The sequence below is a fragment of the Leucopleurus acutus genome (assembly GCF_964270905.1).
Source record: "Leucopleurus acutus genome assembly, chromosome: 15".
Lineage (NCBI taxonomy): Eukaryota > Metazoa > Chordata > Mammalia > Artiodactyla > Delphinidae > Leucopleurus > Leucopleurus acutus.
This window is the reverse complement of record NC_139157.1, coordinates 57,165,574-57,191,682: the sequence shown is the minus strand read 5'-3', so window position 1 is coordinate 57,191,682 and position 26,109 is coordinate 57,165,574. Positions and strand designations below refer to the sequence as shown.

Below are 26,109 nucleotides of genomic sequence, written 5' to 3'. Positions count from 1 at the left end.
ATGAGGAAACTGAAGGAATGAATGGTTAGGACACTTTAAGGACACTTTAATATCAATGGTAGATTTGGGTTAGGACTATGGTTGTGTAACATCACAGAATAAAATGCATTCACTTTAAAGATGTACCAATGTCAGGTAATGCAGAAGATATTTACTTACACTTAACTAGAACCTTACAATTACCATGTAAAGTAAGCATTGCTATACTACATTTACTGATTTACTTGTCTTCCCCCACTGGCTTCTTGAATGAAAGGACTGACCCGTACTTGCCTGTATGTACAATCTCTTTTCTACTGTACTCTTTGCTCAGTAACTGGTGCAAAGACAGACCTTAAGAATTGCTGACTGAATAAGAAGAGGATCCAGAGTATATAGTAACAGCTAAGGTCTGGAAGAAAGAACAGAAGTAGGGGTAAAAACAGAAACAGAAAAGTGATGGGAGCCAAAGAAGGACATTTTCAAGGACAATGTATAGGACTGAATGTTCAGAGAAGTAAAGAAAATAATAACTAAGGAAAAGTCATTTATTATGGCAGTCAGTCAGTCTTTGGTGATCACTGAAGAAGTAGTCTCAGCAGGAAACAGGTGACCAGGAGGAAAATGCAGATTACTCTTTCTACAAGTCTAATGGTAAAGAAGAGAATGATAGTTCGAGAAACCTCAGGATTTTAAAAGGGCCCTTTTAGCATGAAGAATCTTGAATTTTGAGTAGGTTAAAATGACAGAGTAAGAAGAGCTGGAAAAAATGAAGATCACATAGAGAAAAATGAAAGAAGATAGAATTAAGCAAAGTCCCTATGGAGCTGAATCCACTAAACCATATACAATGTGAAAATTTAGGTTTCCTAAAATGTTCTGAAGGGGTCTCACTGGTTGACATATTATTAATATATTATACCACATGCTTATCTGGAGGATGAGAGTAAATAATACTATTGATACAATGTTTTAAATGATTCTTCGATATATGTTCTTTTTAAAGGTTTTTCTATATGCCTTGAGGACAGACGTAAGGAGGTGTAGTTGAACCTGCAGTACAGACATTTTTCCTTAATGCAGATTTAGGTGTTTTCCATTTCTACCTGATCATTCCAAGTGAAATCAGGACAGACGCTGAGCGTCACTCGGAGGACAGTCCGTGTGATGGGCTGAATGGACGCTTCCATTGTAACAGAAGGAATCTGATGAACACACTGTTTGACCTTGAGCCCAATATTCACATGATGCAGAATGTGACCTGCAGGGAAAATGTCACTTAGAAGAAATGTGTCCAGACAGAAAAAAGGCAATATAATCTGACTTGTAAATGGGATTTCAGAGAAGGTGCTTTTATTGCTTGTTTTATGATTTGCTATGTAGAATAGCTGACATTCTTGACCTGGCATGTTTGAATATTTTGTAATAGTTAACTTGAATTAGCAATTCATAGCTCTGTAAACCAGTATCAAGGTTTTTTCAGCTATTAATAGGGTTCTTAAAATTACTGAGACTTGATAGTGTTTAAACTACTATAAACAGTTCCACTTTTCTCCTAGCCAGTTTAAGACTCATTATAGAAATATTCAGTATTTTGTGAAAACAGTCATTAATTTATTCAAGGCCTATTTCAGAACTCTATAAATAACCATGATGGAAAATGCTTTACTAATCAAACATAACTAACTTATCCATACCATTTCCAGAAAACAAAGATAAAAATATAAAATATGGCCAGTCCAGCACAAAATTAACCACTTATACATATTTTCATAAATGATCAGATTCTGAAATACAGATACAAATGGAGGCACCAGGGTGGGGGTGAGGGTCACAAACAGATGTGACCAACTTTAAACATTTTCCTACTCCAGGCCAAGCGACTAAGCGGAAGTAGATTCTATCTTATAGTATCAATATTTCTTGTATGTCTTGGTGCTTCATAATATAATTTTTTAAAGCATATTTACAAGTAAATCAAAATGTTTTATGTTCACCAAAGTTTGAAAATCTAAAGTGATTTTCCTTATTTTAATAAAATATTTATGTTACCCAAGGTGAGTAATCTCAACTTCCTAGTTTGTATTCTCAATTTCTCTCTATTTTTATTGATACCTCCCCTTTTCCATTCCATCTGAGAAGTATTCTTCTTATTATACAAGGGAAATAACTATCTCAGCCTCTCTACACATCTACGAACCTTTCACCAGGTCCCTCTATTTCTCCTCAGCCTGACTCCCTTCATGTGTAATGTCTATTCTATTCAGAATCTGAAATATTACCTAATCAATGTTTGTCCAACAGAATGTTAAGGTACACGGCAATGTATGTAGGGATAATTTTTCAATATTATGTGAAAAACATAGAAGACCAAGTACTATTTACACACCGATACCAACTATGTTTAAAGATCTATACATGTGTAATGATGAAGCTCATTTAGAAACTGAAGAAATGTAGGGTTTAATGTTGACATACTTTTTTGCTGTAACACTGCTGATATACATAACAAAAGACGATGAAATGAAATGAACAAAAGAAATAAATTGAGAATAAGCCTCACTGACTAATTCTCATCATTTGTAGCTAAGATTCTACCTGTAAAATACTCAAGGGTGTGACAATCTAAACTCCAGTCTAACTGCTAATTCTATTGAGTAACTTAATAAAATTTAGAGAGACTTTTGCCTGAGTTTAGATCAATGTAAAAGAAATTTCATAAAAATGGTAAAAGTTCATCTTTAGTAATGTGGAAATTCACAATACTTTTTTTTTTTTTACATCAAGTGAAATATTTTAACTGCATGAAACAGTACATTAAAACATTTTTGCTTCCTTCTTACCTATTTCATCTTTCCTCATGTCTTTCAGCTTATCCACAGTAAGATTTTTTTCTTCTAATCTTGTTAGAATGTGTGGTGGTAAGACTGAAAATTGTCTCAAAGGGCTAGCCCAACCCCAGAGCCTCTTGTCGATGACTTTACTAAGATTCAGGAGCCTATAGGTCATGGCAGGCCAACGTTTCCTCAGAGCAATTTCAAAAAGAGCACGGACAATTCTAGCTGCGTTCTGAAGAATGAAAAGGGGGATTGGTGGTTAGGTCCAATGTAATTTTAAATTTGTCAATAAATTTATTATTCTGACTCAGTTTCAAAAGTATGTCTAGCTGCATCCTTTAATTGTGGGCAACATCTATCCTCATATAACCCTAATTATCTTTATTACTTCTACACAAGAATAATCATATCCTTTATATGTGGATGTTATCCTGTTTAACTCTCCAAGAGTAGCTTTATTTCCCAGTCCTTAGGAAGCTCCACCTCACACCCCCTAAACAGGAATGGAGTAGGAAGAGACAAAAAAAAAAATACAAAGTATTTGGGAAGGTGCTGAGGCCATTTTAGAATCTAAGAGACAGCCAAGGGTGCCCTTGGGTATATAGTGGAATGATTAAATTTATAAAGCTATTTAGAGAAATAAGGAAGACTTTGGGATCCAGTCAGAGAGAACAATTAGTGAGAGAAGAGCAACAAAGAAATACTGATGAGTGCAACTAACCCATATTAATGGCTCCTGTATAAACCAAGCAGTATGCTGACCGCTTTGCATATATCATCTCATTTAATTTTTATGACAACTGCATTTGACTGGTCTTGTTATTATGATTTTATAGATGAAGATACTAAAGTTTGGTGAGGTTAGTAATTTGACCAGGAGAGTTGGTGTCAGAGTATCTATTGAAAGTCAGAACTAAACAATGCCGAACTTAACTCCAAACTTCTAAATTCAGTGATCTGAGGATAACTTCATTAGTAGACATACAGAAAGTTACAATGATTGAAGCCTTTTTTCACATCTCTGTAGTTTGTTTTTCTTCCTTCCCTCTATCATTAACTTTGCAGACTGTTTTATGGAAGATTATTTTTAAAATCATGAGTTTAGAGGCATCTTACAATATCTATTTTCTATGTTTAAAATAAGATTAACCTTTTATTTCTCCTTAACCTAGAGGAGGCATTACTCGATCAAAATAATTTAAAAAGTATTCTTGATAAACAAAAAATATCTTTTAAAAAAGTACACCTAGAAGGGAAACCTCTCATTTGAAAGGTAAATACTGAAAACAAAATCTACTTTATATCATATAAAGGCTTGAATATTAAAAACATAAATATTACAACATTTTATACTACAGTAATTTAAAAAACTTAAACATTTGATGAGCTGTAATTTACGAATTAATTTTCCTTCAGTACTCAATTTGTAAGTATCGACAGTAGGAAAGAAAGATTACCTTTTTTATAAAAGATATATCATACTTAATATATGGTATGGGGTATATTTATTAAGCCTTGTTTAATGGTTAAAAACAATTGTTTATATTTCTAACATCTGGGGAATGCTACAAAGGTTCCACAATCTTTTCTTTTCACTTGAAATATTCTTGTACTATTGCCCTTCCTAAGTAAAAGACGTGAACTTTATCATTTAAAACAGAAAAAAATCAGATATTGATATTTTTAAACTCTAAAATGTAAATAATAGCAACATCAAAAAAAGCCAAACCAACCACCAAATCCCACCCCTGTTTCTGATCTAACAGCATAGATGGCATAAAAAATGTACAAATTAAACAGAACCAGTTCTAAGATAACATGGTAATTTGACAGCATGTCACAATGCAATACATTCATAGTATAGCATGAATTAATTCCTTGAATCTCTAAAAGTAACCAAGGAAAACAGGAAGGGAGTAATATTCTTACCTGTGCAACGTATGCAGAATCTGATATAAGGGAGAAACTGTCCACCTCCCCTCGGCTGATATATGTTTGTAGTAGGATGTTTATTTTCCCGTAACTGTTCTCTACACCTCCAGGAGCTGAGAGTTCACAGAAGTTGTTTAATAAGGCATCTAACTCCTCTATTTCCTCTTCTCTGACCTGGAAGAATCAATGTTTTTATAGGATTATTTGGGCTGATTTATTTAAATTTTTTATATTGAAATTAAACCATATTGCATGTTTTCTAAAAGTTTCCATCTGTGATAACTCAAGTTTCCTTTTGTATACTAAAATAATAGCAATCTTTTCATAGGTAGCTAATAAAATACAATGAAAAACTATCTTGATGCTGATAAGACTACATTTTATTATTCATCACCAATATTAAAATTGCCATTGACATATACAAATTTGATATGTCACAAAAATTAAGTCTTCTGACCTCACCATCCTTCAACTGATGAGATTTCATTTTTTATTTGACCAGAGTAAAACCTCTGCCCAAATGGATTAGGGCAAACTTGAATTATCTTCAAAAGCATCCATTACAGTCATATATTTTTATATGGTATAAGGCGTTCATAGCTTAAAGCTGTGAAGTACTATGATTCAAAGTATTAAAGTTTTCACTGTTAATAAGATTAAATTATAATATGGGTACAGAAATATTCATATCTAAGTTTGAATCATGCATGTCCTTTATATTTTCTTCAGCGAACCTTATATTGCAAATAAACCAAAATCTACACACTATATTCTCTGCTAGTTTCATTACTGCAAAACCTATTTAAATTATGTTTGATTTGCAGTAGAGAGCAAAGAATGAAGTCAAGTATGACATACTATCAAAATCTAGGATAGTGGACACTGTTGATAAATGGAAGAACATTGCTGGTACTCAAAATGTGAAGTGTCATACAGCTTATATTGTATCAGGAATAACAATTAATTATGAACTTTTATAAATGAATCAACACATATGTGTTATATGCATTTGATTTAAGCTTCAAGTAATCTTACCTTGATTTGATCAAATTCTTCAGCTTTGGAGACTATAGCAAAAATATCACTTTCTGTTTTGTGAGCATCAAAGAATTCATTGAAGGTCTACCAAAGTAAGTGTTATATTTGATTAAAATAGAAGGTCCAGTAAAATATTTTAAATTAAAAATGTGACTATAAATCACACATTCTAAGAGAACATCTGAGCCCTAGAATATGCAGAGTTATAATGTCTGTAGCATACTGTTCCAAAATCATCAATTTAAACATCGTCAAATTTATCAAAGACTAAAAAACATTCCCCAAACAAAATTAGCTAGAGAAGAACTTTAGAAGCAAAAAGATTTATAAAATCAGTTAATGGAACTTACAACAGATATCTAAAACAATGTTCAGCATAACATTCTTGTGTTGGCTCATTTTCAGCATGGGCATATGTAAATCTGCACCATTCATCAACTTAAAGCTGATCATATATCACATAAAATTCAGAGAGGAATAACTAAAAATATGTAACTTAAGATTCTGGCAAATATATCACAACATTGCTAGTTAGGGCATACAGAAATTCAGGAAACTGGAAAGAAAAAAAATCAAAACAAAAACAAAGCTGAAGAAAGGCTACAGTCCCTGAAAGAGAGCTGCAAACAGGCTTAAGATGTAGTTTGGCAGCAATACACTACCAAGTGGACAAATGAGACAGGTAACTTAATGGACAAAATGAGTTGACATGAGTAGGTGATGGCAGCAACAGAGGGAGAGGGAAAATGTTTTGGTTTGAGGAACTACCAGATCATGGTTGTGAGTAATATATGTTAAAAGACTTTGAAGAAACCTAAAGTGCTGTACAAACACAAGATTTATGTGCGGCAAGATGAGGAAAAGCTATTATGCATGTGAAAATGTTTTCTGAAACATGTTATCTGCATAATAAGCACATGTTAAATAAGTACAACACAGATTTCATATAGGCCTTGGTGTTCATATTTCTGAAGAAATTTCATCTTAGTGATTTCTATTACTTTTTCATTTAAAAAACAATTTTAAGAACAAAAATAAAAATGAACATAAAAAAAAATCAAACTTTCTCTCTATAAAAAGAGTAAAGAGTAAAAATTCACCTTAATCCAACTCCCTTCAAATTTAAGTCCTCTCCTCACAGGTAATCACTATTAAGTTTTCTCATGTATTAACATGTGAAGGTATATACGTAGGTATAGAAATACACACGAAGACAAGTATATATTCTTTAAAATGTAGATATTATAGTGGCTCCCTACCTTACATAAGATTACATTAAAAGGTAACAGGCAAGGATACAATTGTGTAGTAAAAATTACCTTTGAAAAATCTCTTCAGTTATCCAAATAGTACAGCTCAGTGCCCTGATATTTTCATTAGTTTTTATAATTCTTTTTAGTCAGTGTTTCTCAATAACTTGCAATTAATTTTTCAACTTTTTATTCATGGATATCATTAAGCCATCAGACCCCACTTTAAATCATTCAGGCACTCATTCCAGAGGTCTCACCAATGTGCTCAATGGTTTTAGGTTTGGGTGCGTCTACTGCTTGGGATATACTCATTGAACGGGATGGCAAGAAGGTCCTGAATATTTATAGTTCTATTTTTTTTCTTATCTTTACTGAGTGTACGTTGTTGAATTCATAAAAGTCAAATGCATTTTGTTCCATTAGTAGCTTTTGTTATTTTGCATGAATACTATATTTTGAAGTCTAGAAAGTATTTGCATGTAAAGACAAACATATTATTCTGTTTGTTCCACTCAGTATACTACCTCAATAGTGCTGTATTTAATATAGTAGTGGCTGGCAGTTCTACCCAAATCAGTTGAGGAAAAATATCCAGTTCGTTCCTCAAAACGAATCATCCGAGCTTTGTCTAGTTTCCGTCCAACTTCAATGACCAACTGTTCTCGATGCTTTGCTAATGTTGGGTCAATCTACAGGAAAAAAAAAACACTTGAATAATTCTTCAGAGAGTCATCATTTGCAAATGTATACCTGTTATGGAAATTAAAATTTTCTGTTGATGCTTTAGTTAGTATAAATTTTTTATTATAATTTTAAAAGAATGCATTTTTTTAAAAGATAGGACATAATTAGAAAATACTTTATTTCATTAAGTAAAGAAAGCTTTAAATTAACTAAAATTATTAATCTGTATATTATCTTCAGATAGTAATATTTTAGAATCTAAAATTCCTGTAGTCTTATAATCGTTAAGATTAATAAGGATTAGGAATTAGATACATGAAAAAAAATCACTGCTTTCTCCCTCCCACACTAAAATAAATAAGAATTTAAAAATATCAAACCACAGTCCTATTTAAAGAAATGATAGTGAGAATGTTCTCCTCCGTTCAAATAAAGGTATACAAAAATAAATTAAAAGTCATCCTTTCAAAAGCATGGTTTTAGTGTTCTAGCAGTTTTTATAACTGTTGATGGGAAAACCCATTCTGCCTATAATGGTAATAGAAGCAAAGAGTAAAATCAATTTGACAATGAATCTCTGAATAGTTTAGAAATTATTACAGTATTTTTCTAAGCAGAAAGGACATTTAACACAAGATATTAACAAACATTCCTGTTACTATGATGTGTGTGTGTATATAAATATATGTATATATTTACAGCTATAAAGTGAAGTATGACCTTTAAAGGAGGGAGGGGGAAGTATAAAATACTTTAGAAATCAACTAATGAGTTAATACTCCTACCACTTGTTCTGACTTAGATTTTTATGGCAGCTTATTCATGCATCAAATATAGCTAAATTAAATGAGCAAATCATAATGAGACAAAGGAAAATCAACTGTAGGGAAATAAGATGGAATCCAGTCACATTAGCAAATACAAAAAGTCTTAAATATTTTCTGTAGGTAACATACTGTATATTTCAGGCTCATCTTATGAAACCATTTTATTAATCACATATTATTAAACCATTAAAAAGAATTAAACTACATGATCTGTGTTAATTCACACGAGTCTTGTGGCTACACATTCTTTATGAGTAATAAAATAAAAACACTTAGGTCAAAAAAATAAGAAGGTAAGATTATCTGAACTGTGAAGGTTATAAAACTTTGTATCTCAGAAAGGAAAAAAACCCTCTTTTTACACTAGAAAATTATAAAAAAATGACTTCCAATATTAATCTGGTACGTAAACAAAAATCAATTGATGTGTTTATCTTGTCCCAAGATTTGATATGCCTTAGCCCATGAAAAAATACATGTTGTGTTTGGTCTTCCTTTACCCCTTCAGAATATTTTCATAGTGCCATTGACTCTTTTCACAAAACCCACATTTGTAATAAGAATAGCTAGTGCCGGGCTTCCCTGGTGGCGCAGTGGTTGAGAGTCCGCCTGCCGATGCAGGGGACACGGGTTCGTGTCCTAGTCTGGGAAGATCCCACATGCCACGGTGCGGTTGGGCCCGTGAGCCATGGCCGCTGAGCCTGCGTGTCTGGAGCCTATGCTCCGCAACGGGAGAGGCCACAACAGTGAGAGGCCCGCGTACCTCAAAAAAAAAAAAAAAAAAAAAAAAGGGGAAGAATAGCTAGTGCCTTATTCTTTAAAATTTATAAAGGTACAGGTTACAATACACCTACATTTTATAACTGAGAGCGATCTGGTTGTAAAAGATATCCATTTGAAGATTAGCACAGATTTTAACTGAGAAGAATAAAGGTAGTTGAATTCCCCCATCTACAGTAAACCTAAGTATAAAAACCAAATGATTTCAGATGAACAGCTTCATAACTAGTTGCTGCTGCTATTTTTCTTCTTTTTTTTCCCTCCTAAATCTTAAGTTTCAATTTTCCCATGGTCAAAGTTACTGTATATGAAAAGGAAAGATAAAAAAAAGATAGGCAACTGCTTTGATACAAAATGGAACACACACACACATACAAAATTATCATTATTAGTAAATAGAGGAAAACTATAATTCCAAGTTAAATTCAACTTCTTTGCTAATTTTGATTTAACACTAATGAATATCGATATGATGGTGGTGAAATCGTATTTTCATTAGACAACAACTGGATTTTACCTGTAATTAGGAAGCATTTACAGGGTATAAAGCAGAGTTTAAAGAAAAGACAAGATCTCACAGAATCTGTAAGTTATGTGGACCACAGAGCTGTGAAGTTTATAGGAAGAGCTGTGACCACATGCATCTGATTCTCAGTCTATGTGCACAGCAGAACTGATCCAGCCTCCAAACTGTTAAGATAGTAACTCATTAATGCTATCTTTTAATTTAGCAACAAAGGCTTAGAAGGACTTGATAAGAAGAATATACTGTATATAATATAAGTCTATCATTAAAAGTGGTTTGTAAGTTTCCTCATGTCTGGTTTATTCTAAAAACTAAATTTAAAAAATATAGTTAAAAAAACATAGCAAGATACTAATATCAAATGGAAACTTATCTGAGCAGTAAATTGATAATAACATAAAGATCAGTGGAAAAGATATATAAAGAAAGTGAAATAATTACCAGGGACAAATTTAATTTTCCTTAGTATTTTCTAAAAAAGATTAAAGCTCTTTGTTTTTCTTCCAGGTACCTAAATCTTTTCAGATGAGCAGAAGTAGCAAATATTTATCCTCATATCATGAAAGGATTACAGAACTAAAAAGGAGGTCTGACTTTTTTTTAGTAAATGAGTTTTCTACCTGATAAGCCTTGTGACTGATGCCATACACTAATGGATTTGCTCTCATCCGTACATAAAGATAAGTGTAACTTATCCACTTCACTGCTTCTTCCACATTAGTAACTGTTCCCAGAGCAATCTGCAAATCAAAAATATAACGAAAGTTAAACTAATGCGTTAAAGTTGAATATAAACATTACATCAAAGACCATTTTGTTGAAAGTTAAGTTTTTAAAATACATCATTATGCTGTATTTAAAAGAAGGTAAGCACAATTATTAGACATGATGTTTCTCCAATTAATTAAAAATCAGTCCTGCCTCATTTAATTGAGAACAGTACATTAGAAATGCTATATTCCCAAACTTTCCTTATTATTATGGCATTTGATTAGTTTTCCCATTTGAATTTAATTCCATATAGTATTATAAACATTTTGGTATTCATTAATTTTTCTTCTTCATTTTGCTTCTTTTAAATTTTGGTTTCATTTTATGTGACAACATTACTGACAGTTTTAAATGTGACTGCACCACAATCAAAACAACATAATATTGCTGATTCTATCCCTCTTTGTTGTGATTTTGTATACTGTCATTACCAAAATCACAAAGAGCATAACATTAGTAGTTTTTTCCTCTAAAGATACCCATTTGCAGCATAGCTAGTATAAATATATAATATAAATACAATGGTAAATGCAGTAATTTTTGCATAAAACAAAATCATATTTTATTGGGATTTATACATATTAATAATGTATACACTTTAAAAAGATCATACAAGAACAGGGAGTGGTTTTAATTTTTTATTGGTAAACTTAAAACAACCTATGGAAAAAACAGATATTTATACTTTTGAATTATAATAAACACGGTAATTCTTTAGATTATATTCTGAAAGAAAATATAATTTTTAACATAGCATTTTAATGTAGCTTTATAACATGCTAATTTAATGAAACCAAAGGTTAATTATTTTAAAACACAATAATAACATATAAAATCTGTGTAATAAAGGGAATTGTTAGAAAATGACCTTAAGCCAGAATTGCAGTGAAAAGTTTTCTTAAAAATACATTTCTTTAGCCACTGGATCTATATGCAGTCATTGTGCTTTTATAGTTAGAGTGTTCATTTTAATTAACAAATTTATCCAAGTTGTGAAACTTCACAGTTGAATAATTTTTCCTGAATCTGTAACTGAAAAAATTTTTTTTAACCTCTTAATAATTTAATCAAAGGAGAAGTGATGACCCCTACCTAAATAACCAAATTTTAGGAGAAAAGAAGGAAAAATAAATCCCCTTATTTTAGTACTAAATAGTAAAGAAAATATAAACCTTAATGTTTGCTTTATTCCCATATTATAATTTAAATTCTGTATAACTAATTTTGTAAAATAGGTATGAGAATGCTTAGATATCTTTAGTTAGTTGAAGATGACATATAGCAATATTACACCATACTATTTGTCCTTAAAAAAAAAAAATGACCAAAAGTAAATAAATGGTAAGGCAGATTCTATCTACTTTAAAAATTACACTATCTTGAAATACGTCAGACAGAGAAAGACAAATACTGTATGATCTCTCTTATACAAATAATCTGATAACATCAAACTCAAAGAAACAAAGAACAGAAAGGAGGTAGCCAGGAGTTGAGGGGTAGGGGACATGAGGAGATGTTGGTTAAAGGGTACAAACTTTTAGGCATAAGATGAGTAAGTTCTGGGGATCTAATGTACAGCATGGTGACTGCAGTTAATCATACTGTACTGTGTGCTTGAAAGTTGATATAAGAGTAGAGCTTTAATGCTCTCATCATAACAACAAAACAAAATGGCTATTATGTGAGGTGAAGGATGTGTTTACTAACTTTATTGTGGTAAACATTTCACAAATACATATGTGTGTCAAATTATTGCATTGTACAACTTAAACTTACAATGTTACATGTCAATTATATCTTCATAAAGCTGGAAAAAATAAATTTACATTAATGTACCTACAAATGACTAAACCACCCACAATATAAGTAAATACATTAATGTACTTACAAATGACTAAACCACCCACAATACAAGTAAACATACACTTCCTAAAATGTGAACTGTAAGAGTTTCCACAAAATAAAGAGTAACAAGAACTAAAATTTAGCTAAGGAGTTAGTTCTACAACACTTCCTAAATATTAACAAGTAACACAGTTAAACATTTTCTAGTCTGCTTAGGCAAAGGAAACTTAGTTTGATGATATGGCTAAAAATCCGACAGCGTCCTCCATTTGTGATTCTATTATTTGACAGCCAAATTGTGTTAATCCCCTTATGACTTATAGATATTTTAAAATAACACCACACAACTCCTAAGAGTAGAAAATTTTATAAAGGATAAAATAAGCTTGCTATTATTATACTTTCAAAATCAGACTCAGTAAATTAACAATAATAATTACCTATTGCCAGGTAGTGAGAAGAATAAAGGAAAAGATGAAGTAGGTAGGTACCAAAAACTGGATCAAGTAATGCAAGTCTCCCAAATGTTCACCAAAAAGGAAAAGACTACTCAGAAAAATGAATGTAAATTTATAATGGTACATTATATTGTGAGATTAATCTTTGAATGCCACCTAGTGACAAAAACAAAAATTTACTTGCAAATATTTGTGGTCTAGTGGCTACTTAGTACAGGAGTCTTTTATAAAACAAGTATTTTTCACAGTATCTTTCTGAAATTTATTCATTCATCTCAATAATCATATAGGAAGTCAGTAACAAGACTGCACTATGTAAAGTATAAAGTACAATGGATATGGCAATAAATAGAGCATGGTTCCTGCTCTCAGGAAGTCTGTAGTCTTATAGGTGGTATACATGTAACGAATTAAGATGACATCTATGAAACCATTATCCACAGTGCCTAGGACATAATCCCTATTCAAAAATGCTTTGAAAGAAAAACACCTAACATGTGAAACTTATAAAAGTGCCATTAGTATATAGTGTAATACAGCTTTACGCTCTAAGTAAAAGAGGGGGGGAAAAAAACTACCCCAAATCTGGTAATTTAGAAGTAAGGCTCAAAGTATCACTTTGTATCTAATTTACCTATTTAAACTTTAGTCATTAAGGTTATCTTAATTGTTTATTTGCATGTGTTTTTCAAAAAGTTAGTTGAAATCATATAAAACTAAACAAGCAAATATAATAATCATGTGTATATAAATACATATGTATACACAAACCCCTTTAGTAACTGTATGAAAACACCATTTATGCCACCATTCATTTACCTATTCCACTAAAATTTGAGTGCGGGTAGTAAGTATGATTGGGGCTGAGGATAAAGAGACTATAAGATAATGTAACTGCTACAATTCTGTACCGAATAACAACTTGGCACAGGTGTCTGTTAAATTTTCACAACAATCTAGTGATATTATTCCTATTTTATACATGGGAAGACTGGTACTTTATAGGTGACGTGAGTAGAGTAAGGGACTGTCTAGAGCAGAAGACCTGTGCTGGAAAGTAACCAGAGCCAGAACTGGGAAGGTGTCAGACTGCTGAGGCCTTAAATCCAAGGACAAAGTGTTTGTACTATGTCCTGCGGAGATGGGAGGAACTCTGAATAAAGAATGTACGTAAGATTATAGAAAGATTAATACATTTTAAAGTATGGACCATAGAGGACTGGCACAGAATAGGTAAGAAATTAATGTCACCTATGAGAGAACGGTTTCACAGGTGAAACCGTGAAACAATACCCAGTAATGTCTGCTGAATAAATTTTAATAAGCCTCAAACATGCTTCAGTGTTTCTCTCAGTGCAAAATTAAGAGGCTTTATACAGGGCTGGGACTTGTGAGCTTTGGCATTAATTAGCATTCAGGAGTCAGCCCCATTAGGCATCAATCAGCAAAGATGTCTCATAAAATGTCTGCATTAAAATGGTACCTTAATATGATACTTTCTCCAGTTCTTCTAAACTAGTGTTATCAAAGATATTAGTATGGGCAACATTCCTAATCTAACGTGACCTTGATGTTGATCACTGCTGCTGTACAGTCTTGCAAAGATTTTCGGAGTCTAAAGACTTAAAAATCCATTACCTTAAGAGCACAGCACACATTCATTTTATAAACTAATTTCACACTTGGCTTCCACAGATTACCAAATTTAATTTCACACTCAACTATAATTTAAGGGAGTTTGTTTCCCTAAGAAGAAAATTTACTTTAAATGGGAGCTAGTCTAGTAGACAAAATACGATAAAGAAATTTTAGCAATGGCTATACTTCACCATATTACCTAAAAATTTCAGGGTATATGTTTCGTTATTTGAACGCCATTTATGGCATTAAATGGAATTATCATTACAGTTAGTTGACATTTCTGAAAATGACAAACACTAATAAGTATTTTATGAATATGAGGTGAATCTATGGGCTACAATTGATTTTTAATTTCTCAGGGCTTGACCAAATAGTTTCATTTATTTTATTATAGTCCCTAAGAAAAAGAATTTCTTGAAGACCAGAGAAGTATTTTACTCACCTGTGTCTTCTGTATAAAAACATCACCATTTTGTGTTTAATTTACCACTTACAAAAAGCTATCAAGGAAAATAATTCTAAGTTTACAAAGATGTAGTCTTTCTTGAAATGCTTTTCTAGAAAAATTGTATAAAACAGCCTTGCTGGGCTTCCCTGGTGGCGCAGTGGTTGAGAGACCGCCTGCTGATGCAGGGGACACGGGTTCGTGCCCCGGTCCCGGAAGATCCCACATGCCGCGGAGCGGCTGGGCCTGTGAGCCATGGCCATTGAGCCTGCGCGTCTGGAGCCTGTGCTCCGCAACGGGAGAGGCCACAACAGTGAGAGGCCCACGTACTGCAAAACAAAACAAAACAAAAACAGCCTTGCTTTTTATTGTAAGTCAGAGAAATTATTACTACCATTTTGGAAAATATTTAGTCCTGGTCTTCGAAGAAGGCAAATGGCAGGTTGATTGATATAGAGAAATGTATTCACCTTTAAGTTACTATATTTTATATATCAGAAATCTAGGCTATAATAAGAAGACTAAGTTTGTAGTTAAAAAGACCTGCGTTTGAATACTAGCTCCAAAGGTTAGTACTTGAATGACCTTTGGTCAGTTACCTATCTCTCTGAGGACAATAATATCTCCTTAGTAGCAGTACTGAGAGAATATACAAAAAGCACCCAGCAGGTTTGTGCGTCCTTAGTCCACTGAAGGATTACTATTACTATCTTTGTACATTAGACTAATCCATCATAGATACTGGTGACCCATGACCAAGACCTAATTATTTAAACCATGCCATCATAGTAGGTAATGAGGATTGAAACTGAGATATATTTCCTTTGGAGATATGCCTAATATCATAATTCATTTCCTAATCATTTTCACTTTCTTGTAATTATGCTACTAGAAACCAGCATCTTTCATGATTTTTTTCTAACTTCCAACTAGATCTTCTAAACCTTACCTAATCTTCTGAACCCAGATTTACCACCTTCATGAACAAAGCCTTTCCTGATAAGCTGGGGCCAAAAGTATTTTCTCCTTCTACTGAATCCTTCTTTAGAACTTATTACTCACCAACATTATTGCACTGTGTTTTTGTGTCTTTTTCTCCCTTTTGGACTATATACTCCTTAAAACAGAGGAAACTGCATACTGAGTGTGTTTTTCATCCTCTAAAAAGACTTCTAAATAACATGAATAGAATATAAGTGAAATTTCTGTAATATTTCAGTTCAAATATTTCACTTATTCATTTATTTTATATCCCACCTACTTTCAAAAATTGAGTCAACTTTAATGGTAAGAAGGGATATAGGAAAGAAGTAGGAAAGTGTTGGATGACAGAGCAACAATTAAAAATGCGGTGAAAACAGCAAAACCTCATTTGATTGTTTGACACACAGACTCTTAAGAATGTTCATCCTCTTTCCCAGTTAAGATGTTATCTAGGCTTCCAGGGTCTGCTGTTTAAACCTTAACACAATAATGGTGACTATACAAGTCACCTGTGACATTAATTTCTTATCTACGGAGTCTTATTAGTGGAAAGTGTTATGTTTGTACCTCCAAGAAAAGGAAATAATTTTCTTTTTAGTAGTCTATTAAAATGTCAAGGTTTATCTTGACTGTGGCTTTTTAATGTAAATGTTTGAGCCTAACTGAATTCCTAACATGTGATGTCACTCAGAATTCTGATAGGGTCCAGTAAAATTTGGCCTTAAAGACATACTTCTGAAAATGAAAGGTATAACAAAAATATTATTTTACACAATGGCAGAAAGGTGGTCAACATAAGTTATTGTGATAATTTTATTTTAAGATCTTAAAGTATAGGGACTAAACTCATATGTGCTTGCTCTTCTCCAGAGTATTTACTGGAAGGTTTTATATGTAAAGCTAAGCTATAACTATTTGTGAATGGTTGCTATGGCTGAAAATTCTAGAATTAAAACAATAAAAGTAATCCTGAGTAAAAAAAAACAAAAACCAAAATCTTAACACAAACACACATCACACATGAAATAAACTATAATATTGTAGCTCAATTTAAGCAATCATATTTTCTATAACAAAGTTAATCAAATGATCTAAGACAGAAGAGCATTATTAACCTTATAAAAACTTTATAAAATACTTCATAATAAACTTTATTGAAGTGCAGGACAAATATAGTTGTTGTTATTGCTCTGTCTGTTTCCCCAGTTTGTATAGCTTTGGTTAGATTTCTGTCCTATAACAAAACCTCATGATTTAAAAGTATAGTCTTTAAGCAATGAGTTCTTATCAGTTAATCATTTGCATTCTATATTGCTCTGAACTCATCAATAATACTGCCATTCCACCTCTTGTGTCTTATGACTGCATATGAAATAAAATGTATTATTAAATATCATGAAATAGCAATCAACTCAAACTCTATTTTTCTTGGTCATTCTTGAAGCTGATGATTCTATTCCAACCTTTAACTCATGAGATCTTACCTCTGCATTTAGGTTATCTGCAAGGCTTTCCAGAAACTGACTCTCAATTGGGTTTTGTTGAGTGAGCAAAGAGAGGTAATGGCTGAGTTTATCATGGGTTGTTATGATGATTCCTTCCCCAAATTTGTCAAATTGTGGTCTTCCAGCTCGACCAAATATCTGCATGACATCTAAAATTCCAAGGTCAACAAAGGAGCCTCTTTTTGCAGCATATATTTGTGTTCCCTAGATGAGGAAAAGTTAATAAAAATTTACATAAACACACACAAATATAATCCTGATGAGCTGAATACTGAAATTAGGCAAATATGGCAAGATCTCAAAAGTGTACTTTAACTAATCCTTTCATCATCTGTGATAGCGTTAAATTTTCACAATATAAACTAGATTCTTTTGGAGAATATAGCTCTGACCTTATATAAATAACATTCAAAGTCACTGAAGCAGCCAAATCAATATTTTCAAATAAATCAATCCACAGGTTTGTTTTAAGATACCACAAATCCGTGCGCAAAGGAAGGTAAGCTCTCACCTTAATAATAACAGCATGAGCAGGAAGATTGACACCCCAGGCTAATGTAGCTGTACAGACGAGGACTTTGATATGCCCATTAAAAAACAAGCTTTCAACCAAATTTCTGTCCTGCCGAAGCATTCCTGCATGATGAATACTAAAACCATCTGGAAATAATTCTCGTACTTGTTTATTTCTTGACTTTTGCACCTAGAGTAGATATCAACAAAACATAAAAGTGTTATTTAGCATTTAAAAGCAATTGTTATTTATCGTCTCTTGAATGAGTTTATCAAAGAGAGCACAGAATTATTTTTAAGTATCTTAAGGTCTTACTAAGTCTTAGTATATAATGTTTTATACAAAATCATTAAAAATTTTATTTCTTCTATCTTAAAAAATAGGTAACCCTGAACATGGCACAGAATCCAAAAGGAAAGAAGGTAAAAGCAAGTGTCTCTTTCACTCAGGTGTCCTCTTCTTGCAATCAATCAGTATTACCTGCTTCCTATCCTTTCAAAAAAACTCTATTAAAAATAAGCATAAATCTCAGTGGCTTCCAACTCATTCAGAGTAAAGGCCAGAGTCCTTAGGATGCAAGACCTACAGAAATCATTCCCATTCCTGAACCTCACTTACTCACTCAGGCCAGACACAAGAGCTGGCTTTTTCTCTAAGTGCCCCCCAACCCTTTTTTTTTTTTTTTTTTTTTTGACAAATCCACACCTGCCTCAGGGTCTTTACACTTTCTATTCCAGACCCATTGCCTTGGAAGCCTTTCCCTCTTACTGAGATGCCCCTGGTTCCACGGAACATGCGCTCCTTCTCATAGGAAGAGCCAATAAACCCAACTGTGCTTCCCCAACACCTGTGTTCCTGCTGATCTCTAACAGGAGGGCACCGGTCACCTGTCTTAGCTCCTCAACTTTACATCTGCCCTGAATATACTAACTTCGCTTCTGAGGTCTGTTCTTTGGCCTGGTCTGACCTCAGATGTGGGATATGGTCCACTTATCTGCAATCTTGTATGAGTGCCACAGCAGATCTTACAAAATTCACTGACGACTCACTGTACAAACGGGGAAATTTTTTTCTGCAAAATTAAAGACTATGGATTAACAAAAGTGTTCATATAGTCAAAGTTTCTGTTTGGGCATCACATCCTGTGCTTATTTGCTACTGCTCTGAAAATTTCACGATCAACATCTTGATAGCTTCTTTTGAAACAGCGTTTTCCACAGTTTTCACGTAAGGGGCACTACACTGGCAGGGAATGGGGTTCTAGTACAGTCACACTGATTATCTCTAAGGTCACTTAATATTTTAAACTTTTAAATTAATAATAATTAACTAAGAAAATGATCTAAGAAAACTGCACTCCATGAAATCTGCTACAGATATAAAATGGAAGGGAAAACATTAACAAACCCCACCATCTAGTGGCCAGCCAAGTAAATAACAACTTAGAATTTTGAGCCTTGTTGAGTCCCAAGCAAAATACACATATACACAAAAAAGTTATCTTCATTAAGTTTCAAGGGAAGGGTATTATTTCATTTTTGTGCCGTGTGGTCAGCCTCTTAGAAATAATTGTATAAATATACTTTATTATTAACTACATTTGGATCATATTGCCTTAACTTCCATCTTTTCAGACGTGTGTTATTGTCGGTCTCACAAATACGGGCTCCACGTTATGGAGTATTTGTTAGTATATAACAGAGCTCCCTAGTGGGGTCAAAGTAGAAGAAGGAAAAACACTTCACCTACTTCATTTCTTCGCTAATATTCATGAGTGAACGTTCAGAGCTAACAGAGGAAACTAAAAAATACTGCTTGGAGACAGACGGAAAAAAAATCATACTGCTGGATGGCTCTTTGTTTTGGGTGAATCTGCTGTCCGTGAACCCCTGCACTGGAATATCCTGATGTGCTTGTTATAAATGCAGATTCTCAGTCAACATCCAGTTGAGGTAAGACTTGGCTTGTGACACCAATGACATAGTAAGAAGCTGAACGTAGGAAATATGTTAACTGCGGTGAAAAATATTCTTATAATGTAGCAGGTAGATCATGGGGTGCTGACACATCACCTCCAACTCTGACCAGGTGGGTTCAACCAGCTTGTTCTCTGTAAGCAACCAAGAAGTGCCAGGAGTCACTTCGCCTTTGTCTCTATTCCTGCTCACATTCTGTGCATTGCTTTTTTTTTTTTAATTATGAAGCATATTTAATACTTATTTTTACATCTTTATTGGAGTATAATTGCTTTATGTGCATTGCTTTTTTATTGATTCACTAGAGACATGAAGTGACAACAATCTTAAAATAAGACTGGGATGTTCATTCTCAACTGTCTTTGAATCTGAATCTGCCATTTGTGATCTAGCCTAGTTCACAGGAAAAATAAACAAGAAATCCTGGGGAGGAGGCCCAGGGATGAGTATGTTTTAAAATCTTATTTAAAAAATTATCATACAGTAAAATTCTCTTTCCACTTTGGTGTACAGTCCTACGAATTTTGGCATATGTTCAAATTGTGTAACCACCATAATAATCAGGATCAAAACTGTTCCTTTACTCCCCTTAAATTCTCTTGTTATTCCTTTATAGTTAAACCCTCCTCACTTACAACTCCTGGCACCCCCTGATCTGTTCCCCATCCCTAACTTATAGGATGGAGTAAAGTTGTGCTCTCAGGAAACATCACACCTGAAATATTTATATAACTAAATAAGAATATAATAAGTAAATCAAGCATCTAATTCAGAAATCTATAAAAACAAAATATATAACAAAGCCAAGGAAAAAAGGAGAAATGCCCTAATAAAGTTAAAATAGAATCTGATTTTTAAGATGTGAAATTGATAAGTAAACATAAAAACTCTAATTTTAAAAGAAAAAAATAAAAATAGACAATGTCTATTACTGGGCAGCAGGAGTTGGCAAATTATGTGCCAACTGCCTGTTTTGTAAATAAAGTTTTATTGAAACACAGCCATATCAGTTTGTTTACATATTGTCTATGGCTGATTTTGAGCTACAATAGGGGAGTTGAGGAGTGTGACAGACATGTTTGCAGGCTTAAAATATTTACTGTCTAGCCTTTAAGTAAAAGGAGATACATAGTGGAAAACGAGCACAACAGCACAAGCACAAAGACACAAAATTAGTAATGTGAAAAAGAAGTGTTCAGAAATACATCACAATTTTAAAGAATCAGAAGAGTATTCTGAAAAATTCAATATATTCCATCATTAAAAATGTTTGGAACAGATGATTTTCTAGGAAAATGTTACTAACATTCATATTAAAAGTGATAGAAAATTATAATAAAAGCAATGGAAGAACATGTAAAGGCTATCTAACATCTAGGCTTTCATACTTTTTAAAGACAAATTAATTCTAGTGTTATTAAGAGGCCCAAGAGCACAGAAATAGAAGTCTAAAAATTAATCTTACAGAGGCAGTGTAATAGCACTGATATTAAAACCTGATAAAGCAGCAGAAAACAGAATACAATAGAGAAATCTCTCTTAAGAATATTAAGCCAAATAGTAAAGAGTTTTAGAAAACAGAATTCACCAGTGCATTAAAACAATATACCACAACTAAGTAAATTAAACCCCAGAATGCAAGGGCACTATACCTATAAATATATTAACATATTTATTAATAAGTCAAAGGAGAAAAAAATGTATGATCATCTCCAGGCACTGAAATCTCACAAAAGACCACATTGAATCTTGATAAGCAGAGGCGACGAAACATCGATTTCAAACCACACTGAATCATAAAACATTAGGCGTATATCAATTTAAGTTAGGAACAAGGCAAAGATGTTTACAATCAGCTTACCAATGTCCTAGACAATGGAACTAGACATGAGAAAATAATAAAAAGTAGAAATACTGGAACAGAAGAGGTCAAAGCAATTATTAGTTGCAGATGAAATAAACATTTATTTAAAAAACTGAGGATTAATTAAAAACTACTAACTAAAATAATGATTGAATTCAGAAAGGTGACAGTCCCCCAAATCAATATTTTTAAAAAGTCTTTCTGTATATAAACAATAACTTGTTAGAAAATAAAAGGGAAGAAAATAGCACATTTATAAAAGCCATCAAAAACAGAAAAAACAAGAAATAGGTAGCACCTACATGAAGAAAGCATTATTATACTGCTGAAGGACATTCAAGAAATGAAATGAAATGCTTTGCTTTTGAGATGGGAAAACTTGGTTTGGTGAAAATACCAATTCTCACTAACTTAATCTGTAAATCAATGCACTAACTCAACTAAAAGATAAACGTTATTTCTTGGAAGTGATACTGAAGTTCATCCTTAAAAGTAAACCTGTAGGGCTTCCCTGGTGGCGCAGTGGTTGAGAATCCGCCTGCCGATGCAGGGGACACGGGTTCGTGCCCTGGTCCAGGAAGATCCCACATGCCGCAGAGTGATTGGGCCCGTGAGCCATGGCCGCTAAGCCTGAGCGTCTGGGGCCTGTGCTCCGCAACGGGAGAGGCCACAACAGTGAGAGGCCCGCGTACCGCAAAAAAAAAAAAAAAAAAAGGGCTGGAGGAAATCATGATGAAGTGAGTGTGATCTTTGTAAGTAAAACAAAGCCCAAATACTGTAAATAACCTGAAAAAAATCTCATTATGGTAAAAATATTCATAAATTAATAAAAATCAAAGATTAAGTAGGAAAAATGTTTGTAACACATAGAACAGTACATGCAATTTACAGAAAAAGAACTTCAAATGGCAAATATGAAAAATGCTCAGCTTCACTCATAAAGAAACGCCAGTCAAAATAATAATGAAGTACCATTTTTTTGCCTATTAATCTGTCATAATCTCAAAAACTCTAACGCTGTTCAGTGCTGGCAAAGTTAGGTGGGAGGAAGTTACTGTTCCAGGAAATGTAAGTTGGAACAATCTCTTCAGTGGGCAATTCAGGACCACTCATTCACCAAAATTTTAAATGCATGTACCGTGTTGATAAATGAATTCCACTGCCAGGAATTTTCCCAGTGGACATCACTGCAACTGCCAAGAGTGTGAGCAAGGATGTTTACTGCAGCACTGTTTACAATACTACATAATTAGAAACAACAAAAGTATATCCATCGAGACAGACTGGGTAAATGAATTAAGATAATGTCCACACTGGGGCACACTACGCAGTTGTTAAAAGAATGAATTAGATCTTTCAGTGTTGATCTGGAAAGATTTCCATGATGTATTACTAAGTGAAAAAAGTATGAGACATAAAAGTGTGCCTAACACAATCCAATTTTTTCATACTGAAACTCACATGCAGACACACACAACGGCAGTTTGTACAAAACCTTCCCTTGAAAGAAACATAAATGGAAGAAGGTTTTTAATAGGAGTTTTATTTGGAGAAATCAATGGAGAAAGATGGTTAAGACCATGAGTTACGGAGCTAAACTTATTATAAGATGCCTGCTGCTTCCTCAAGTATCAGAACAGTAGTTGTTTTCCACCTGTTTTTTCAGCGTGAGCTATACCTGGAGTCTGGGCTTTGCTAGCCTCTGCAGGACTGGAGGGGTATAATTCACCCTGTTCACACTGTCTGAACAGAGCATCGGATTCTCTGAGAAAGCCATTTGAGATCCAATACTATACTCACTGGATAAAGTATCTCTATACATGGAAATTCAGCACAAAAGAACACCAGCTGTGAAAGGTAAAGGGAGTCAGGTGTGCAGCAGAAGAACTGTGTAAACTTGTTTTCCTCAGTCTTTATATTTCCACTTGTCACAAGTGAACTTCCCATACATGGCTTTATTGTCAGTAAAATTAGAATAGAATGGACAACTGCTAAGAATCCATTAGCACACAGAGGATACTAAATTTTTTTCCGCTAGTGAAAGCATGCCCCAAGCTTCCTTCCATGACTTTACATATCTTTTTCCTACCTATGACACAGAAAATCAGTATGAGTACTTTTTAAAATGAATAAGGTTAAAATAAAATGTAACCACTTGCCAAAGTTGACTTCCAAACTAACACAAATACATGATTAAAGAATGAAGACTGACAGCAAGTAACTGAAGATATTAAAAGGAAACAAATTAGTTTTTTTTCCTCCATAAGACAAAAAAATATACAGAAGTAACACAAGACCTTCAGCTCAGTTACAAACTCTGCATGAAAGAACAATAAGAAATGGCATAAATAATTTAGTGACCTTTGTAAGCCTTCTGAGGTAATTTATCTTGATAAGGTCCGCTTTAATGTGGATTATTTCAAATCCATTAGGAAGAAATAACTTAACAGTCATTATAAAAACTAAAATTTAACCAGAAGGAGGCAAATAGTTTCTCCCAAATGATACCATTCTTTTTTCACAATTACTAGTAAGTATCAATATCGGACAAAATATTATAGAGTCCTCATCTTTGGTATGTGCAATTTTTATCATTCAATAAAGTTATAAAGTTAATCAGTGGACCTGCTTACATTGTTAGGAGCATAAACCAATACCTGGCTTATCTTTTGACAAGGGAGTTTAGAGATCTAAGGAGTATCATCTTTCCCCATCCTTCCTCTTTCTCTCTTTCAAAGCTCTTATTCCACTTTAAACCCTTATCACTGAGACATCTGAAATCGCTCCTCTGGCGTCCACACCAAGAGAGCCAAGAATGGCAATGCTCTGTCTTCCACGAGTCTTTCAGAAGGAAACACATCATACCTCCCACCCTGTTCTCAGGATAAGGCCTATTAGCCTTATCCTGATCAACAAAATCTAGCTATGATCAGAACTTCTGAGGATCATGTTAAAATTTTAGTGTCTTAGTTCCAGATACTCTGATTCTGACAGCTGGCATGGAAACAGGTAATGGGGAACCAATGCCCTATTATACTATTGTTCCCATAATACTTGGTATTTCTTCACTCTTGAGTCGGTTCCCTACTTCCTCTACTATTTCTCCACCTTAGGGTATGAAATTCTTCACTCTATTCTCTGGAATTGCCACTCAGTAATAAGCAAACTAAATCAACCTCATCTCCCACCCTGCCTTAACTGAAACTTGACTCTTTTCCATGGACTTTTGTTTTCCATGCATATCTTTCAAGTGGTGGGGGATGATCTCTCTCTTCCCTCTCACCATTTCCAGGTCAGCCTGTACTAACTTTTTACAAAAACCTCTGTTCCTTTAAGGTTCAGTATATCTGCTATGTCATCTGTTACCCTACCTTATCCAATGAAGACTCCATACGTATGGCTCCTAGTCTTTCTGTCTATCCCATTTCCTATCATGATCCTCGGTGACAGTATTTTCCATGTGGACATCTAAAACCCTCGCTCTTCAATTCCTTGACACCCTCATTTCCACTGACATCTCCTCTGTCTCATCTTAGCCATACCAACAATTGTATTCTAGGCCTGTCATCAACCCACAACTGTACTACTTCCAAAACCAAAATCGCTAGTGCAAACACCTCAATTTCTGACCAAAGATTCCTATATGTCAAGCATGCCCAACTAATTTTTTCTAAGCTCTTTCTTTATCGTTAATGATACTTCCAGATCACAGTTTCTCTACTTTCTTAATATTCATCAACAGCACGCCCTCTCCATCCCTGCCCCAGTCTTTATTCTGGTTCTTTCTCCAGTGCAGATAACACAGTCCAAGATTTTAGTCACATTCCTGCCCATTTCTTAAACTCATCTGCCCTTTTGCCATGTAAGACTGGCAGAATGTCAAACTCAGATGGCCCAAGGTAGCTAATGCTTAAGAAAAATTACATACAAGGGCAACTAGAGACCAGTCTAAATCCATGATCACAATCTCAACAAGCCCTTAACATTGGATAGCAATTCTGTGATGTCTCTATGGTCAGTTTGTTGTCGCATGTCTCACAATGTCTACATTATGCATTGACTGGCTCTCCACAAACTTCTCACCACCTTGTTATCCTTGACTCTTAGAGAATGACCTTAACAACTACTTCCCAAGGAAAATACAATACGTCACAGGAAGCTTCCTTATCTTCCTGCCATACACCTAAAACCTATTTGCATCAGAACCCATGTTTCTAATTTTCTCTTCTGTTTTAACAGTAGTGCCCTAA

The 26,109-nt window shown here is 33.7% G+C and overlaps 1 protein-coding gene across 2 annotated transcripts in view; it reads right to left on the bottom strand.

Annotated features, from left to right (window-relative positions):
• ASCC3 (activating signal cointegrator 1 complex subunit 3) overlaps nucleotides 1–26,109 on the bottom strand; it is a 329,389-nt gene that overhangs the window by 117,995 nt on the left and 185,285 nt on the right. For both annotated transcript variants that reach the window (XM_082855647.1, XM_082855648.1), the window contains exons 15-22: nucleotides 18,017–18,208; nucleotides 17,485–17,709; nucleotides 10,477–10,596; nucleotides 7,564–7,728; nucleotides 5,784–5,870; nucleotides 4,746–4,922; nucleotides 2,823–3,048; nucleotides 1,086–1,240 (exon numbers count right to left, since the gene is read on the bottom strand). In XM_082855647.1, the coding sequence (XP_082711773.1) occupies nucleotides 1,086–1,240; nucleotides 2,823–3,048; nucleotides 4,746–4,922; nucleotides 5,784–5,870; nucleotides 7,564–7,728; nucleotides 10,477–10,596; nucleotides 17,485–17,709; nucleotides 18,017–18,208 (1,347 nt within the window). The remainder of the gene's footprint in view (nucleotides 1–1,085; nucleotides 1,241–2,822; nucleotides 3,049–4,745; nucleotides 4,923–5,783; nucleotides 5,871–7,563; nucleotides 7,729–10,476; nucleotides 10,597–17,484; nucleotides 17,710–18,016; nucleotides 18,209–26,109) is intronic.